Here is a 19,978-nt window from a genome sequence, read left to right as displayed (position 1 = left end):
TAAGGACGTTATGATGCTGCCACCTTGCAACCCCGAAACTTAATTGCAACGCAAAAATGTCCACTGCTATCCACTGTTTACTGTATCCTCTCGTCCTCAGTCGTCCCTGGGAACCTCGTGGGATTTCATTGTAAGGTAAGGTAAAACTTTATTGATCCCTCAGGAGGTCTCCTTCGGGAAATTGTTTTTTCCAGTAGCCAGCAATTTTTCATAAACAATAAAAAATAAAAAATAAAATAAGAAAAGAACATAAGAGGAAGAACAAGATGACACAATCTAAGTATAAAGATAAAGACAAAGAACATAGATCAAAGAAAAATAACAAAGACAAAGGATACAAAGACTAACATGAAACAGAACATCCAGATACTTTCACTCCACTCCTGCCCCCGAACTCAGAATTGTACAACTTAATAGCCCGAGGGATGAATGAGTCCCTGAGTCTATTTGTTTTGCACCTGGGTAGGAGCATTCGTGCTCTCATTCTGCTTCTCTGCTCACTGATGACAGTGTTCAGAGGATGACTGTCATCATCCATGATGGACAGTAGTTTGTTCAATGATCTAAGATCTAAGATTGTATCTTGTAGCTGCGGAGGATTTAATGACTGCATGTATATGACTGAATATAAATATTAGATTATAAATGATAAAACAACAATGATTAAAATATACTATGATTAAAAAGGCAAAACACTATTAAAAAATCAAAATGTATACATTTCTGTTGAACATAGATACAGTATTTTGGAATATAAAAGATATACATATATCGGTATATCAATACCTGATTGTCAGTTCTTTGCAGAATTGTTGCATCATATTTATGCGTAAATTAACCTCATGAACTCTGATGTATCTTGATGTAAAATCTGACTCGCTCGTGAACTCAAGCTCCATTTCTCACAACTCTGAGTGACACACGACAGATCCAACTCCTCCACCTGGACGGTAGGATCAACTACAGGTGACCTCAGATCCTCCTGAAGATCTCACCGCAAACCATAGCATCGAGGAATCCGCTTCAAGTCGTCAGAACAGCCGACGTGTAACGTTCTCCAGCAGCTGCTCACAGGGTCACTGCTCCACTTCAGCACCACAGACAGCGACACATGAGGCGACACACGCTAAGGTTTATTACACTAAAATAAACTAGTTCAACACGATCATAACACGCCTTCGATGACATCTTTTGTTCTGGGCGTACTTTTGCTGAACGTTTATGGCCAGGAGGGGGCAGTTGACTGGTTTAATTCATCTGACTCCTCAGGATCAAAGAGGAAGTGACATGTATGGTTTGAAGAGGAAAGGGGGCGGAGCCTAACGCCAGACACTGAGCCCCTGCATTATTAATACGTCGATGATTGATTAGTCAGAAGAAGTCCGAGGTCAAGGATTTGTGTCAATCCTCAGAGTGAGAGAGAGTGAGAGAGAGAGAGAGAAGGAAGGAAGAGGACGATGACGACACCAGGTCTGCTCTGTGTCTAAACAAGAAAGTGTTTATAAGGCAAATGTTTGGGACAAACTGCAGCCACAGAGCTCTGGAGTGAATCACTTTTATGTTGTTCTGAGAGGAATCTTGGCAGCAGCTACTCCTGGTTTACTCTCAGATCACATGCAGTGGAGCTTAACTCCAGTCTGGTGGCGTCACGCTTCCGTATTTACCTTAAAAAGAGTTGTTTTGGGAGTTATTGAGAGAGAGGTAACAGGGCAGTAACACTCTTTTTGGAGGAAAATAAGTGTCAACAAGAAGATCAGGAAAAAGGAACAAGAAACAGTGTGAGCTACTGGAAATAGTTTATCTTAAATCAAGTCACAGAAACACTTGTTTGTACATTATTATTACTATTATTATATAATACATGGACATCATGTATCGTTTCTATGGAAGAATATCAGAGCCATCGGAATATTTAACTGTTAGGTATACATTTTTCAAATGTAGAATCTTTTTCTAAGCAATTAATATTTGAATTAAATATATAAATGTTGGTTTAATAATGACGACATTTTAATAATGAACTTAAAAGTCTACAAATCAAAAATATATTGAATTATCAATGTGTAAACATTTTCTTTATTATTAAGAAGAACAAATTAAGCATTTAATTACTTGCTTTAATAATTTAATTTATGCATTTCTATATTTAATTGAATTTGTTGTTATTAAATAATTGAGTTCACTAATTCGAGAAATTAGTAACAAGTATATATGTGTAGTATTGTCGAGTACTTGACTCTGGTGTTGCACAATTTACAGACCACAAGACTCTTGATGAAGTCGTAACTGATTTCATTTGTTTTCAAACCAAAATATTTCCAAACATCAGCTTTAAAACCTGCTGGAGTTACTGTATCCTCTTGTCCTCAGTCATCGACGGGATCTTGCTGGATTTCATTGTCCCTTTAGCTGTGGTGGACCACAAATTAAAAAAGGTATTGAATTAAAATATTTTTATTATTAATATTAAACATTTTTTATTTATACATTTAATAATTTCTTATGATTTCTAAATTGTTTTTAATAAATAATTGAGTTCACTAATTCGAACATTGAAAGGTTCAATCAGTTTTTATTGAATGTTGAAATTCTATTCAATATTAATCAAAACATTTTTTTGTACACATTGCACAGATTTTATATTCGAATTCCAATATTATAATGATCATTATGTTTAAAGAAAAAAAAATTGAAAAATATAAAATGATTGAATTAATTGAGTCAATAAACTAGAGAAATTATTACGTTTTTAATACAAAAATAAATAAATAAAATGTTTAAAAAATACCACACTTTATGAAACGTTAAAAAAATATATTGTTAAATATAAATATTCTAATACTATGTTTCCATCAAAAAATACCTTGGATAACAAGCTTAAAAAATAATAATAATAATAATAACAAGCAAATTCCAGGATCTGCTTCAACGACAAACCGTCCCACAACAGTTCCTGGAGGGCGGACGGAGGAACCTCGTGACCGACCTCATGTTCCATCAACAGAAACTGGGCTCACACGTCTCCACGGGGGGTCGTGGTGGAGAACATGTGGACCAAACCTCATCGAGATCTCAAGTCAGAGCAGTGACGGGGAGTGACCGACCTTCGACCACAGTCCTGTCCGACCCAAAACCACCCAAAAAGCCTCTGGTGGTGAATCTGCCAGAAAGCCCAGATGATTCTGCTCCAGGATCTGCTTACATAACCGCGGCGCAATAATCCCTCTGAGCCTCGGGACAACAGCTGCTCACTTGACTTCTGAAGGACGAACTAATTACTTGAACGTTCAAGCGTCGGTTCAGATGTGTGACGTCACACTTTCTCCACCAGGAGTGATGGAGTCACTATGGAAGGAAGCGTCAACACAAACACACTGAGTCTCCCTGGAGCTCGTCGCTGAGAGACGACCTTCTCTCTGAAGACCACGAAACAACATGATGACGATGATCCATCAAGATCTTCACACGTTATTAAACCTTCTTCTCATCCTTCACACTCCTGACTTAAATTCTATCACCTTTTCACTTGATTCAATCTGACGCTACCAACACCGAACAGTAGGTGGCAGTAGTTCATTGATTTACGGTACTGACCACAGCAGCATCATCAAGTCGACTTTAACCGAACTACGGTTATCACGATTCCAACTTTGATTGAAACCTATTTATAATTGATAAAAATGCTAAATATTACAACAGCAGGAAGTTTTCATGACATTTACAGCTTAATTATCAGATTTGTAATAATAAAAACGGACGGTTATGTCTTTCTCGTCGCACTACCGCCATCACGTGGAAGGTCACGGAAGTGCAACAACATACAGACGTGCGTGGAATTTAAAATGTCTTTAAATCAATAAAATGATTAAAAAAATAAAAAGTTATTCCTCTTTCATTTCATCTCAGATTCTTTCATCTGTTCTGACCCCTTGTTCTTCTGCTCTTCCTCCCTGTTCCCTCCCTGTCCTCATCTCTCACTTCATCATCTTCCTCCTCTCCCTCCTATACGTTCTCACTTCCTCTTCCTCTGGTTCATTCTCGTCCTCCTTGTCCTCTTTTGCCTACTCTTCCTCTTCATCCTTTTACTTCTCTCCCTCCTCATCTTCCTCTCCCTCCTCATCTTCATCTCACTCCTCTCCTTACCCTCCCTGCTCATCTTCCTCTCCCCCCTCTACCTCCTCCTCTCCCTTTCATCTCTTTCCTCCTCTTCCTCTCCCTGCTCATCTTTCTTCTCTGCCTCCTTGTCTTCCTCTCCCTCCTCATCTTCTTCTCCTTCCTCTCCCCCCTCATCTTCCTCCCCTTCCTCCTCTCCCTTTCATCTCTCTCATCTTCCTCTTCCTCTCCCTCCTCATCTCCACCTCCATTTCCTTCCTCTCCTTCCTCTCCCTGCTCATCTTCCTCTCCCTCCTCATCTTCCTCTCCTTCCTCCTCTCCCTTTCATCTCTATCCCCATCTTCCTCTTCCTCTCCCTCCTCATCTCCATCTCCATTTCCTTCCTCTCCTTCCTCCTCTCCCTTTCATCTCTCTCCTCACCTTCCTCTTCCTCTCCCTCCTCATCTCCATCTCCATTTCCTTCCTCTCCTTCCTCTCCCTGCTCATCTTCCTCACCCTCCTCATCTTCCTCTCCTTCCTCTCCCTCCTCTTCTCCCTTTCCTCTCTCCTCATCTTCCTCTCCCTCCTTTCCTTCCTCTCCCTCCTCCTTATCATCTCCCTCCTCCTCTCCCTTTCCTCTCTCTCCTCATCTTCATCTCCCTCCTCCTTATCATCTCCCTCCTTCTCTCCCTTTCCTCTCTCTTCTCATCTTCCTCTCCTTCCTCATATTCCCCTCCCTCCTCTTCATCTCCCTCCTCCTCATCCTCCTCGCCTTCCTCTCCCTCCTCCTCTCCCTCCTCTCCCTCCTCATCTTCCTCTCCCTCCTCTCTCTCCTCATCTTCCTCTTGCTCCTCTCCTTCCTCTCCCTCCTCTCCGTGAGGCCTCAATCTAGTGGATAATGACTGACACCCACAGACTGCCGTTCCAAATTAAAGGGATGAGGGAGCAGCATGAAGGTAATCCAGATCAAGAGTGAGCACTGGAGCCTGTCAGCAGGACAGACTGCACTGACCCATTGATGCCGTAAGAGGATTGTTCTCTTTGATGCTGCCCAAACACAATCCAGCACACACACACACACACACACACACACACACACACACACACACACACACACACACACACACACACACACACACACACACACACACACACACACACACACACACAAAAACACACACAAAAACAACATTTTAGTTTACCACAGTTAACACAACTTATACCAACATTCCTCACATGCTTCTACACAAAAAATATGAGGCGACTCAGCAGTGTGTGTCTGTTTGAAATGTGTGTCGACAGACTTTGAATATGGATTTCTACAACTGACTTACTGTCTGATATTTTTCATTTAATATGTTCTTGCATTGAATTGTTTACACTGATTTTTTTTCAATAGAATATTTTCTTATGTTTAATTTGATCACATTTCATAGTTAATTGATTGATTTTTAAATTGTTTACACTGAAATAAATTACATTACATTTTGTTGCACATTTACTTTTCTAAATATATATATTTTTTTACATCAATGTTTTTCTACGAATTGGATTTACTAAAAATAATATTTTTTTGTTTAATTAACATAACATTTTCTTTATATTAGAATTTTGAATTTGTGTTTTTTACAGATTTAACTTATTTAACAGAATATTTGTTACGTTTAATGTATTTTCATAGAAAATGTTTCTAATTACATTTTTCTGTTGAATTTCTAACACTGAATATGTAGATGTTTTTACATTTAATTGTGTTTACACTTTTAATTTACTACGCAGAATATTTCTTACATTATATTTAATTAATATTTGATATCTTCCTCTCTTTGCGCTTGATGATCTACTGACTCTTTTAAGAAACATCTTAAGACGTTTTTATTTGTTCAGGCTTTTCCTTGATTTTCTGGAACTCCTGTTGTGTTCTCAGTTTTATCTTGATCTTTAAAGTATATACTTTATTGAATATTGTTTTGATTGTTTAAGCGCTTTGTGACCTGGTCTGGAAAAGCGCTATATAAATAAATATTACTTGCTTACTTAATATTTTTGACACGTAATTATTTCCATTAAGTTTCTTCAATGACCTTTTTTAGAACACATATTGAATTGAACAAATTCAGTTTTAAAGTCACATTAAAGTCTGCTACACTAAACACCTCATGTTCACACCATCAGTCACAAGAACAACGACGTCATTGTTGGCAGGTCCACCCTGAGGTCCGAAATAAAACAACGCACAAGATTATCGTGTGTCCTCAATAGGTCTGAGAGGTGGAACACCGAGTCCAGACACAATCTGAGCCTGTGACCTGGGAGGTGGTTTTAATCGGGACACGCCTGACGTCACCGGGCCTCCTGCCGAGGATGTGACGCGGGACTCCTGGTCCACAGGTACGCGGCAACATTTGGGTTGGACTTCATTCGGCGCGAGCTCTGAAGCCACACAGAACCTCCTGCGAAGATGAAGACGACCGCTCAGCAGAAGATGGACGCTCAGCTGCAGAGGCACGGCTGGAGGGTGGCGACCAACAGAGGGGCGTCCACTCAATTCGTGGGGACCACCATCGTGATCCTCTCCACCTACGCCGTCGCCACGCTGACCATGAATCTTGGGAAGAAGATCCAGCTGCAGAGATTGTCTCGGAGCTGGCAGCAGTGAAGACACTGGACTGGAGGGTCTTCATGACCCATGAGACTCTTGTGGCCGGTCAGGGTCTGTGTGGACGCTGAGAATCTTCTCGATCAAACATCTACAAGGACTTGAGAATACGTGCCTGCAGTTGCGCCTTCCCACCGCTGGATGTCGCGCTTGGACTACTGCGATGTTGATGTGACGCTTTGAAATAATTCAAGCGAAGGATAGTTTGTGATCGTTTTTGATAGTTTGTGATATTCGTCTGCAGTTCTCTTGATATTGACATTAAATTTGTCATGAATCCTCCTGACTTGTTTGAGTTTCTCATGTACTAGTGTGTCGTTCGATTTAAATACAGTGTTCCAACATTTGTCTTAACTTAAACTCTAATATATAGTATGATTTATATATTTAATTCTCACAATTCTTTTTAAAACAAAAACTGTAATTTTAAACTATACGAACATAAGGGCGACATTCATCTTCTACTTTATTTCTGGAAAAAGCACAAGTGGTGGAAAGGTCAAAGGTCAGAGCCCCAACGACCTCTCAGACTTGTTGCATTTAAAACATCAACATTATATTTCACACACAAACTAAAAAAAACATAAAATGGGACATTTTCTAATTTTCAACATTCATTTTGTAACATTAATTTGTGAAGAACTTCCTGCAGCTGACGCTTCTTATATACAGTATATCCCCTATATGTGTGTGTGTGCTTGTGGTATGTGTGAATGTGTGTGTTTACATGTGTGTTGTGTGCGTATGTTTGTGTTTGCATATGTGTGTTGTGTGTGAATGTGTATAGGTGTGTGTTTACATGTGTGTTGTGTGTGTATGTTTGTGTGTGCATGTGTGTGTATGTGTGTGTTGTGTGTGTGTGTTGTGTGTGTGAATGTGTATAGGTGTGTGTTTACATGTGTGTTGTGTGTGTATGTTTGTGTGTGCATGTGTGTGTATGTGTGTGTTGTGTGTGTGTGTTGTGTGTGTGAATGTGTATATGTGTGTGTTTACATGTGTGTTGTGTGCATACGTTTGTGTCTGCATGTGTGTGTGAAAGTGTATAGGTGTTTGTTTACATGCGTGTTGTGTGCGTATGTTTGTGTGCATGTGTGTGTTTGTGTGTGTGTGTGCGTTATTGTCTATATGTGTGTCTACATGTGTATTGTGTGTGTACATTTGTTTGTTCATGTGTGTGTTTGTGTTTTTTGGTGTGTTTGTATGTGTGTGTTTGTATGTGTGTTTGCATGTGTGTTGTGTGATGTTTTTATGTGTATGTTTGTGTGTTTGTATGTGTGTGTTTTTCTATGTGTTGTGTATGTGTTTACATGTGTGTGGTGTGCATACGTTTGTGTGTGTATGTGTGTGCATGTGTGTGTTTGTATCTGTGTGTACAGTGAGTGAGTGTGAGTAGTGTGTGTGTGTATGTGTGTAGTATGTGTGTGTCTGTATGTGTGTAGTGAGTGTGTGTGTGTGTATGGATGTGTGAATGCATGTGTTATTGTGTTTGCCTGTGTGAGTTTGTATGAAGTGTGTGTGTGTAGTGAGTGTGTGTATGTAGTGCATGAATAGTATGTGTGTGAGTTTGTGAGTGTAAGTGTATTTGTGAGTGTAAGTGTATTTGTGAGTGTGTGTAGTGAATGTATGTTTGAGTGTGTGTAGTGAGTGCGTGTTTAGTGAGTGTGTGAGTGTGTGTGTGTGTGTGTGCGTGATTGTGTGTAGTAAGTGTATGTTTGAGTGTGTTTAGTGAGTGTGTGTGTGTGTGTGTGTGTGTGTGTGTGTGTGTGTGTGTGTGTGTGTGTGTGTGTGTGTGTGTGTGTGTGTGTGTGTGTGTGTGTGTGTGTGTGTGTGTGTGTGTGTGTGTGTGTGTGTGTGTGATGTGAAATGTGTCTCACTGACCAACTCAGTTTGATTGGCAGCGCACTCTTATTCAATCCCAGATGGATTGTGTGTAAGTGGTTGTGTGTCTTTGTTCTCCCCAGACGGGCCAGGACGCCCCTGCCTTTTGTGGGTGGCGCGGGATCAACCGGAGGTCCCGGGCGTGCCAGGACTGAAGTAGAAGACCAATGAATGCAACTTTTAAAAATCGACCCAGATAAGCAAAAAACCGAGAATTTGTTGTGTTTCTTTTAGTACGCTCGGCGTTGACCTTGGCTCGACGGTCGCCTGGCAACCGCGGGCGCCGCCAACAAAAGCCTTTGATGCAGCTGGACAGGAAGCCGAGTCGCCTCACTTCCTGCAGACCGGGCCGCCGAAGAAAATAGGCCAGTGGATCAAATCAACGAGCTTTAATTAGTGGAAATGAATGTCTTCGCCGCGCTAACCGAGGGCGACAGCAGGGAACACGGAGAGCAGCCGCGGCCGCTTTGTCCTCGCGCTCATTCCCTGAATAGCCCGGACACAAAGATATCGTTCTTCCTCCTCTAATTACCAGATGGGCACCTCGCTGGCGTCCACAAATAACGTGTTCCCGACGACCCTCTGAGCCGCGGCTCCGAGCATCACCTCTTAAGTAGAAGCACTTTATCTCAGGGCGACGCCCCCCTCGGCCACTTAATAACCCAAACTAATCACAGGCGCGAGCGTCGCGGTCCTGCTTGAGCCGATCCACAGAACCTCCATCTGCTGCCCGGTGGCGCCGCGGGAACACGCCGGGCCACGGATTACACTGGCGAGCTCACGGAGCACGATTAAAGAAACGCTCGTCCGCTCAAGGTCAACAACAACATCAAAACTGCAGTAGGAAGAAATGTGAAGGTTTCAAAACGTCAACATTACTTTTCAACATCAAACAACACAAACACAAAAATGGGACATATTCTTATTTTCAACACACAATAGCTTGTGTAGAACACGACTCATGAAAACTTCCTGAGCTTCTTCTTAAAGCTTTTATATGTGTCTTTTTATATGTGTTTGTGTTTGCATGTGTGCATGTGTGCATGTGTATGGGTGTGTTTGTATGTGTGTGCTTTTATATGTGTGTGTTTATATGTGTTTGCATGTGTGCATGTGTATGGGTGTGTTTGTATGTGTGTGCTTTTATATGTGTGTGTTTATATGTGTTTGCATGTGTGCATGTGTATGGGTGTGTTTGTATGTGTGTGCTTTTATATGTGTGTGTTTATATGTGTTTGTATGTGTGCATGTGTATGGGTGTGTTTGTATGTGTGTGTGTGTTTGTATGAGCGTGTTTGTATGTGTGCATGTGTATGAGTTTTTATGTGTGTTTGTATGTGTTTTTATATGCGTGTTTGTATGAGTGTGTTTTTATGTGTGTGTTGTTATATGTGTGTGCTTTTATATGTGTGTATTTATGTGTTCGTGTTTGTATGTGTGCATGTGTATGGGTGTGTCTGTATGTGTGCGTGTGTATGAGTTTTTATGTGTGTTTGTATGTGTTTTTATATGTGTGTTTGTATGAGTGTGTTTTTATGTGTGTTTTTATACGTGTGTGCTTTTATATGTGTGTGTTTATATGTGTTTGTGTTTGTATGTGTGCATGTGTATGGGTGTGTCTGTATGTGTGCGTGTGTATGAGTTTTTATGTGTGTTTGTATGTGTTTTTATATGCGTGTTTGTATGAGTGTGTTTTTATGTGTGTTTTTATACGTGTGTGCTTTTATATGTGTGTGTTTATATGTGTTTGTGTTTGTATGTGTGCGTGTGTATGGGTGTGTTTGTATGTGTGCATGGGTTTGTTTGTATGTGTGCATGTGTATGGGTGTGTTTGTATGTGTGCGTGTGTATGAGTTTTTATGTGTGTATGTATGTGTTTTTATATGCGTGTTTGTATGAGTGTGTTTTTATATGTGTGTTTGTATGTGTGTTTTGTATATATGTGTGTGTTTGTATGTTTGTTTTTATGTGTTTGTTTGTATGAGTGTGTTTGTATGTGTGCATGTGTATGTGTTTTATGTGTATGTTTGTATGTTTTTTATATGCATGTGTTTGTATGAGTGATTTAATATGTGTGCGTTAGTATGTGTGTGTTTTTATATGTGTGTTTGCATGTGTGTTGTGTGCATACATTTGGGTGTTTGTGTGGATGTGTGTGCATGTGTGTGTATGTGTGTGAGCGTGTGAGCGTGTGAACATGTTTTTATGTGTATGTTTGTGTATTTGTGTGTTTGTGTATGGGTGTGTTTTTTGTGTGTGCGTGTGTTTGCACCTGTGTACAGTATATGTGTGTGTATGTGAATGTATATGTGCATATGAATGTTTTTGTATTTGTGTGTGCAGTGAGTGAGTGTACGTGTGCTTGTGTGTAGTATCTGTGTGTGTGTGTGTAGTATCTGTGTGTGTGTGTGTAGTATCTGTGTGTGTTGATGTGAGCAGGAAAAACTTAAATAAATCAACAAATAAAAAGTGGGAAATGTTTCAAATGTTATAAATAAAAATGATAAATAAGAAATAATGCTATAAATAGTTGTACGGACGCCTGCTGTATTCAATAATAATAACATAGAAGGAAAACCTTTAAATTATTTAACAAAAAAACAGTTAGAATGTTTAAAATGAATGATAGAAAAGTAATTTATAAAGGAAACAGTAATTTTGATCTCCAATTAGAAAAAAAAATCCAATAAAGTAAATCAAACAAAACAATTTAATAAAGATAACAATGTGTTCAAATGATTTTGATTATTATTGTCTGAAAGGAAAAAAAGATTAAAAATAAATAAACAGCGGAAATGTGTAAAAGTTACTTAAGTAATGATTAATAATCATTAAAAGAAATAGAGGGAAGACCATTTGAAAAAGATGGATACAGATATTTAAAGAATAACAAATTGTATTAAATTAGATATAAATGGAGTATGATGTGATGTTATCCACCTTCTTGTCAATAAAATACAATTAATCATATATTACTTTTAATTTATGGGGAAATTCAATCATATTTGGTAAACAATGATATACAAATTCTTATCAAAATTATGTTTTTTTTAAATAATTAATTAATTAATTAATTAAAAGTAATTTTTAATAACATCATGACGATTTATTATCTTGACCTCTGAACCCCAGCGAGGAAGCTCACGATGTGAAAATCTTGATTCATGACTAGCCGGTGCTGACCAGGAGGATTTGGTAAATCACCGGCAGATTAGGAGTCTTTTTCGGAGCGGTGGAGGAGGAGGAGGAGGAGAGAGAGCGAGGGAGGGAGAGAGAGAGAGAGAGAGGAGGGGAGGAGAGAGAGGAGGGAGGGGGTGAAGAGATGTCCTTCAGTTAAAGTGTCGACAACAGAGCGAGCGAGCGGCGGAGCCAGCGACCCGAGCCACGGATCCGAAGCACGACGACGGCAGCATCGACACGACAGGAAGAAGAAACATCTCTCGACCGAAGGAACCGCTCCGGACCCACTTCTTCCACATCAACAGGTAAAAACACACACACCCTGGACTCGTCGCACAAAGTAGTTTGAGGACCGGCGGAGATCAGAGATTATGGTCCGAGGCTCCCTGAGAAGACGTGGCCGGCCTGTCGGATTAAACATGTCATCGATCACAGTCGCTCTTCATCAGGCTCAGAGATCCGCGAGGTCGCCCCCCCGCCGAGCCCGACCGCACCGCAGATGACGCCTCGGACAAACAAACCTTAACACCGAGAGACTGTTTTTTCTTTAAGGAAAGAGCTGAGCCAGGAGCTCAATCAAACGTGTTGATCATCACTGAACTTGAGGTTAAACTGAAAGAGATGAAGAGACGACTCTCCCAGACATGAGCAATAGATCCAGATCAACGATCCGCAAAAAGAAAATCTGATGAAAAAATACATTTCTGGAAATGACTGACAACATTGTTACCGTGGCAACAGATAAACTTCAGTCAGAATGATGTAACATCGAGCGCTCATTATGATTAAGACGCAAACTCTTTTGATAGAACTGGAAAATCTTTGGAAGTATATCATTAAATATTTAATGGTTGAATTTAACATTTCATTTTTTTTCACATTTTTTATGTTATAAAATGTGGTTTTAAGCATTTGACTTTTATTATTGAACTCAATCATTTATTATAATAAAAGGTTGGATTTATAATTTAAAAATTCCAATGTTTTTTTACTTATTTATTAAGAGATTGATATTTTTATTCCATTAATTTAGACAATACTAAAAGAGTAATGAGTTACTCAATATAATATTTCAGCCAATCATGCGAGAGACGTTCAAGATGTAGATTTTTTTTTTGTTTAAATTTATATATATATTTTTTTATTTAATACATTAATTTTGTATTTGGTTGTTGTTTCGTTATTGTTTAGTTTAGTTTTCTTAATTTGAATATTTTCAAAATAATAAAAAACATTTTTTTAGCACGGTCCTATTTTGGTATTTTTAATAGAATTTTTTTTTAGAATTTTGAATTTGAAAAACTACAAACTAAAAGATTTCTAATTTTGAAAAATATATATTTATTTAAATAAGACTATCAAACTATGTGTAAAAAAAATATTAAAAAAAATATGAATTGATGAATAAAACCTTTCAATATACAGATTATTAAATCCAACTGTTAATCCAATGCTTTACAAAAACAACAACATTTCAATAGAACAACAATAAAGTGTCAACCTTTGAAATGTTTAATTCAATATATACTGATGATACTAACAAAGACTTCCTGTCTGAACTAAACGTCACAAACCAGCCTCAACAACCGTCGTCGTCAACAACAAAAAGACGCTCATCCAAACATCTACACAACAATAATTGTCATCACAACAACACAACTTGTTTGTCCTCAGACATGACGCGCTGCTCTCTACTCTCGCTCTGCGCGGCGCTGCTGCTGCTGCTGATGGCGAGCGGCGTGCGATCCGAGGGCTCGTGTCTCCGGGACGGGAAACACAAAGACGCGCCCGGACCGGAGCTCAGCCTGAGCGAGTGTTCGCTCTACGCTGACAGTGAGTGTTGAAGGAACGTGTGTTTGGTGTGGTTGTGTGTCGGTGCTGACAGTGTCCTCGGTGTTGACAGACAGCTGCTGTTCTGACAGAGACATCCAGGACGTCGGCCATGTTCCCTCCAGCCTGAACCAGAACCAGCCCTGGGACAAGTGTGGACCCCTGAGTCCCATGTGAGTCCCCCGGGGGTCTGTGTGGGTGTGAGTGTGTGTCGAAGCTGCGCCTTTACCTCTGCTAGCTGGGACGTCACTAGTTATTTTACACTGACACACACACCTGATAATCACAATTACACAAAAACACACAAATACACACACCAAACATGGAAGTAAACGAACAGAATGTTTTTAACATTTTATTTAAGCTTTGATTTATTTTGATTTTTATTTAAACAATTGAATTTAATCATTTCTATATTAAACGGTTGGATTTGTTTTTACTGAACAAATACAATAAAATAAATTGTTTATTTAAAAGGGGCATTTTTTTTAAATAATTGAATTAAAAGATATTTCTACAAATATAATATATATAATATAATTATAATGTTGTATTTAAATTCTAATAATTAAAAAATAATTTCTAAATTCAACATTTCTCCATTTGTAGCTTTTTTAATTCAGCCAATCACGCGGCCCGCAGACGATCACATGACAACATAAAGGAATTAAAATATATCATTTTAGTATATATGTATAGTTTATTTTTCGATTATTTAAATTTGAATATCAATATCCATGTGTAAAAAAAAAAGGATTGTGCAAATATTCTGCAACCTTTCATTATACACATTTTTAAATTAAATGAGTCAAAAAATTAAATGCTTAAAAAAAACAACCAATATTTAAAGTTTTAAAAGTTTGAATCAATATTCTGAAGACACTGATATACTTCTATAACAACATAGAAACACACATTTGTAAACAAACACAAACGGTATCCTGTAAGACAGTTATTATAAATGACAAGCTGTCAATCACATGAATCTTTTACAGTTTCTCAGGTTGTCGAGTAGCAGCAGTTGTGTTGTTGTTGTTGTTGTTGTTGTGTCACCTGCTGACCCGCCTCAGACCCAGAACTTTGATACTCACTGTGGTGTCTCAGGTGCGAAGGCTTCCTGAAGCGTGTGTCGTGTTTCTACCGCTGCTCTCCGGACGCCGCCCGCTGGCCACACCCCCACCGGCGCTCCTACATCCAGGCGGTGCCGCTGTGCCACAGCTTCTGCCGCGAGTGGTGAGAGTCCATCGTTAATGAAAAAAATATATCTGAAGCTTCAACCCTGTCAAAGAAGACAGAAATATCTTCAGAACACTGTGGCAGCTCACCGGTCTCCCTGTGAGGTGTATATTTTCAAAATAATAGGTGTACGTTTTGGCAAGAATCTGGCGAAACAATATATCGTGATACTGTAGTAACAAGTATATATGTGTAGTATTGTCGAGTACTTGACTCTGGTGTTGCAGAATTTACAGACCACATGACTCTGGACGAAGTCGTAACTGATTTCATTTGTTTTCAAACTAAAATATGTCCAAACTTCAGCTTTAAAAGCTGCTGGAGTCCACTGTATCCTCTCGTCCTCAGTCATCAATGAAATTTCATTGTCCATCTATCCGTCTGTCTGTCTGTTTATCTATCCATCTTCACAGAGGTAATGACTACTGCCACCTAGTTGTTGGAAGCTTAATTGCAGAAAAACAATACCAGTGAATACGTTAACCACAATTTTAGAAATCAATTTATTGTAATAAACCATAAAAACCCATGACAAAAATCAAATTTAATTGGTAACATTATATCAAATAGCAACATTTTCTTACACTTTTAAAGGAAAGTCTGATTTTTCTTGTTTCTTTCTTTGAGGCAAAACTTATTCTTATCTTAATTATTTCTGTGTTTTTTCTCCGTTACAAAAAAAAAACATTAACTTCCCTCATCCTTAGTTTTACTCGTATTGTTGGCATCCATCAACTCTGTCCCTTGACTGCATATCGGCCTGTTGAATGCCAATAAATCCTTTTGACTGAATGATCTCTTCAAGAGAGAAAAGCTGGATTTATTGTGTGGAACCCCTGCTGTCACTGAGCCTGTCTCCAGCTTGTGGTCCTTCTTTAACTCTGTGACTCTGGCTGATACATCTTGTTTGTCTTATGTGTTGGCCTTTTAGAGTCCTTACATTTGTAGGTATAAAAATGTATATTGCTTTTGATTGTTCAAGCGCTTTGTGACCCTGGTCTAGAAAGACACAAATAACTATTACTTACTTACTTATACTTATCTTATCTTAAACACCAGCATATCAACATGAATGTTGATTTTTGAGATGACCGTATTTTCTCTCTTAAGGTACGAGGCCTGCAAGATGGACTTGACCTGCGCTCGGAACTGGGCCAAAGACCCTCGAGGGCAAAACAGCACCGGGACTTGTGTTCAGTACCAGCAGGTGAGTCTCACTCAACAAGTCAAACACAAGCGACGAGTCTATTCACTCGGTGCATCTTACTCGTGAAAAATATTAAAGCCGGTTCATCTTTTAATCCCGACATAGACGACGTGAGAGTGGAGGAGGGGGTCGTGTGTGTGTGTGTGTGTGTGTGTGTGTGTGTGTGTGTGAAGAACGAGGGAGACACACAAACAAGAAAAAGGTCTAATAGAGAGATCAGGTGCACATGTTGTGACACCTCGGAGGTGCAGCTTAATGGCTTGTTATGCGAGGAGGGCTTAAAGTGTCCCTGGAACTCCCTGATTAGCTTCCTGCAGGATTCACCACGACTTCTGTCGGAGGCTTTGAACGGCTTAAATGTCCAATTCACAGGCTTTTGTGCGTCGTTGTGTTAGTTAGAGCCGCCGGTGGACCGGTTTAATGTCGCCATTATATTCACGGACTGACTCTCAGATCCATGCAGTCAAAATTAATTGTACGGAGTTTGTTATTTCACTCATTTTAACTGCTTTATTTTACGAGCGAAGAGTCGCCGACTTCGGAGAGAAAAAGTCGTAGCCATGACAACCCGATGCCTGACAAACCAAGGCTGATACTTGCAACACAAAGATCAGAAGCAGGGTTTTGTATCACTTCAATGGATGATCCATCAAAGCGATTATCTTTATCTCATAGAGCTGACGCTTCGTGTTGTCGTCTATTCTCGGGGCTGACGATGAGTTTCGTCTTCGCTCCGTCACGGAGATAATTGTAGCGTCGTCCGCGGGAGAATAATAACGTTTAGGTCCAGTTCTGTTTCCAATGGTTCTGGTGCTTATTTTTCCATCTTTATCGGACTCTGGGATTCTGCACAGCTTCTGTGCTCCTGACGTATCTACAGCTACATCACATTCAATTACCTTCACCACTGTGAGCAGAATATTCAAGTTCAGGCTGAGCAGCAGCAGCTCCACGTACACTGGAGCTTAGACTGAATGATGGTGCTACAATGACCAGGAACCCCACCTTCATCCTTTTCATTATCATCCCACCTTCATCATCATCATTGTTTCATTTTTATCATCATCATCATCATCTTCTATTCTAACCTTCATCTTCATCATCCTCTAGTCTCACCTTCATCATCATCATTATCCTCTAGTCTCACCTTCTTCTTCCTCCAGTCTCACCTTCATTATCCTCTAGTCTCACCTTCATCATCATCATTCTCTAGTCTCATCATCATCATCATCATCATTATCCTCTAGTCTCACCTTCTTCTTCCTCTAGTCTCACCTTCATCATCATCATTCTCTAGTCTCATCATCATCATCATCCTCTAGTCTCATCATCATCATCATCATCATCATTATCCTCTAGTCTCACCTTCTTCTTCCTCCAGTCTCACCTTCATTATCCTCTAGTCTCACCTTCATCATCATCATTCTCTAGTCTCATCATCATCATCATCCTCTAGTCTCACCTTCATCATCATCATTCTCTAGTCTCATCATCATCATCATCATCATTATCCTCTAGTCTCACCTTCTTCTTCCTCCAGTCTCACCTTCATTATCCTCTAGTCTCACCTTCATCATCATCATTCTCTAGTCTCATCATCATCATCATCCTCTAGTCTCACCTTTATCATCATCATTCTCTAGTCTCATCATCATCATCATTCTCTAGTCTCACCACCATCTTCATCATCCTCTAGTCTCACCTTCATCATCATCATCCTATAGTCTCACCTTCATCTTCCTCTAGTCTCACCTTTATCTTCATCATCCTCTAGTCTCACCTTCATCATCTTCTAGTCTCATCTCATCTTCCTCTAGTCTCACCTTCATCTTCATCATTCTCTAGTCTTACCTTCACCTTCATCATCCTCTAGTCTCACCTTCATCTTAATCTTCCTCTAGTCTCACCTTCATCTTCCTCTAGTCTCACCTTCATCATCTTCTAGTCTCATCTAATCTTCCTCTAGTCTCATCTTCATCTTCATCGTCCCCTAGTCTAACCTTCATCTTCATCACCCTCTAGTCTCACCTTCACCTTCATCATACTCTTGTCTCACTTTCATCTTCTTCTAGTCTCATCATCATCTTCATCATCCTCTAGTCTCACCTTCATCTTCATCCTCCTCTAGTCTCACCTTCATCATCATCACCCTCTAGTCTCACCTTCATCATCCTCTAGTCTCACCTTCACCTTCATCATCCTCTAGTCTCACCTTCATCATCATCACCCTCTAGTCTCACCTTCATCTTCATCCTCCTCTAGTCTCACCTTCATCATCATCACCCTCTAGTCTCACCTTCATCTTCATCATCCTCTAGTCTCACCTTCATCTTCATCATCCTCTAGTCTCACCTTCACCTTCATCATACTCTTGTCTCACTTTCATCTTCTTCTAGTCTCATCATCATCTTCATCCTACTCTAGTCTCACCTTCATCTTCATCCTCCTCTAGTCTCACCTTCATCTTCATCATCCTCTAGTCTCACCTTCATCATCATCCTCCCCAGTGTCCAGAGGTATTTGCAGCTGTCTGAGTCAGCTTGTCTTGGTCTTCTTGCAGATGTACCAGCACGGCCGGGATCTCTGCGAGAGTCTCTGGGGTGATGCTTTCATCGCGGTGGAGGACGAGCCCGAGGACGTGGCGGACACAGCGGCAGACGGGGACGCGAGCCGACCCTGCGGCTGCCTGACACTCAGCCCGTCAGACAAAGACGTGATCGCGGCGCTGAGGGCGCAGCAGGACGACCCGGAGGAGCTGGACACCACCAAAAGTGGGCTTCCTCAGTACAGAGCCCCGTGCCAGACCAAGCGTCCCCAGCAAGCCAGGGGGGTCAGGAAGGGCAACTCTGTGCTGCGCAAACGTTCCATCGTGATGGACGACGGCGAGGGCAGTGGGAGTGGTTTGTAAGGATGAGTTAGCAACGTGGCGCTCATTAGCGACGCTAGCCTAGAATAACAAAGATTTAGCCTCTCCTGAAACTAACCTCCCACGCGTCAACATCGTCATCACTAGATTTTAGAGTTCTTCATCGTACCGGCTCCATGATGACTCGAGTTAGTGGAAGGATCCATGTTTTAAAAGTTCAAAAAGTAGAGAGAACAGACCTCCGCCAAGCAGCTCATTTACACCCATATTGAGATTCTTTTATTTAACTGAACATTGATCACAACTCAGATTCAATTGAAGTGAACTTGTATGCACTGTAACAAGTCCAAGCTCTCTTTAAACAAAGAGTATCCTTCAAAAGATTTATAGATCCAGATGGTCGACAACAGCCATGTGGTCTGTCAGTGTATTACAGCTTCATTTTCCACCAATGTCCAAAGTAAAAAAGTTGTTTCTCCACTTAAAAATCGACCTAGTTTGTTTTCTGTGGTGGTGAGTCGGCTTGAGTTCATGAAAATGAAAGTGGCTCACCTGGATAATTGTGTTGAGCCTGTGGTCGTCGTCGCTTCACTTTCATCGGACCGCTTGTCTCGCTGCCTACAAAAAAGGTTGTAAAAATGAGTCAACAAATGCAAAAGAGGAAAAATAATTTCATACCAGGTGAAGCTGAAATGTCTTTACTGTCTGTCTAGTGCATCCTATGTCTAAGTCTTGTGATTATGAATGTAATTTGGAGAGTTCAATAAAAAAACCACTAGAATGATAAATGAAGCTTGAGACGTTTAATATCCTGCAGTATTGTTGAGGTTCAGTAGAGGTCACTAGCACGCCTGGTGAGATTTCTTAGGAGGGTGAACCATGAGCATCACGAGGATATCATTGAAATGTGATTTATGTATTTATAGAGTCAGGCAAAGACACACTTTAAATGTTTTGTATGGAACTAAACTCTGATTCATGGTCCACGTGACGTGTTACTGTGCTTTTTCTTTACATTCTCAATAAAGAA

General features: G+C 40.1%; 1 protein-coding gene across 1 annotated transcript; it reads left to right on the top strand.

Annotated features, from left to right (window-relative positions):
- The first annotated feature begins 11,997 nt into the window (after window positions 1-11,997).
- rtbdn (retbindin) lies at window positions 11,998-19,978 on the top strand. The gene is made up of 6 exons (XM_087809157.1): window positions 11,998-12,114; window positions 13,484-13,642; window positions 13,713-13,812; window positions 14,744-14,872; window positions 15,986-16,082; window positions 18,643-19,978. Exons 2-6 carry the CDS (start codon window positions 13,486-13,488, stop codon window positions 18,988-18,990), a joined length of 831 nt encoding a protein of 276 aa, XP_087665283.1. The 5' UTR covers window positions 11,998-12,114; window positions 13,484-13,485; the 3' UTR covers window positions 18,991-19,978.

The sequence above is a fragment of the Callionymus lyra genome, chromosome 15, assembly GCF_982586985.1.
Source record: "Callionymus lyra chromosome 15, fCalLyr1.hap1.1, whole genome shotgun sequence".
Taxonomy (NCBI): domain Eukaryota; kingdom Metazoa; phylum Chordata; class Actinopteri; order Syngnathiformes; family Callionymidae; genus Callionymus; species Callionymus lyra.
This window is presented reverse-complemented; position numbering and strand designations above follow the sequence as displayed.

Coding starts and splice junctions, on each gene's coding strand:
- rtbdn (XM_087809157.1), top strand. CDS start 13,486: ATGACGCGCTGCTCTCTACTCTCGCTCTGCGCGGCGCTGCTGCTGCTG. Junction 14,873..15,985: donor CACAGCTTCTGCCGCGAGTG/GTGAGAGTCCAT, acceptor TTCTCTCTTAAG/GTACGAGGCCTGCAAGATGG. Junction 16,083..18,642: donor CTTGTGTTCAGTACCAGCAG/GTGAGTCTCACT, acceptor GTCTTCTTGCAG/ATGTACCAGCACGGCCGGGA.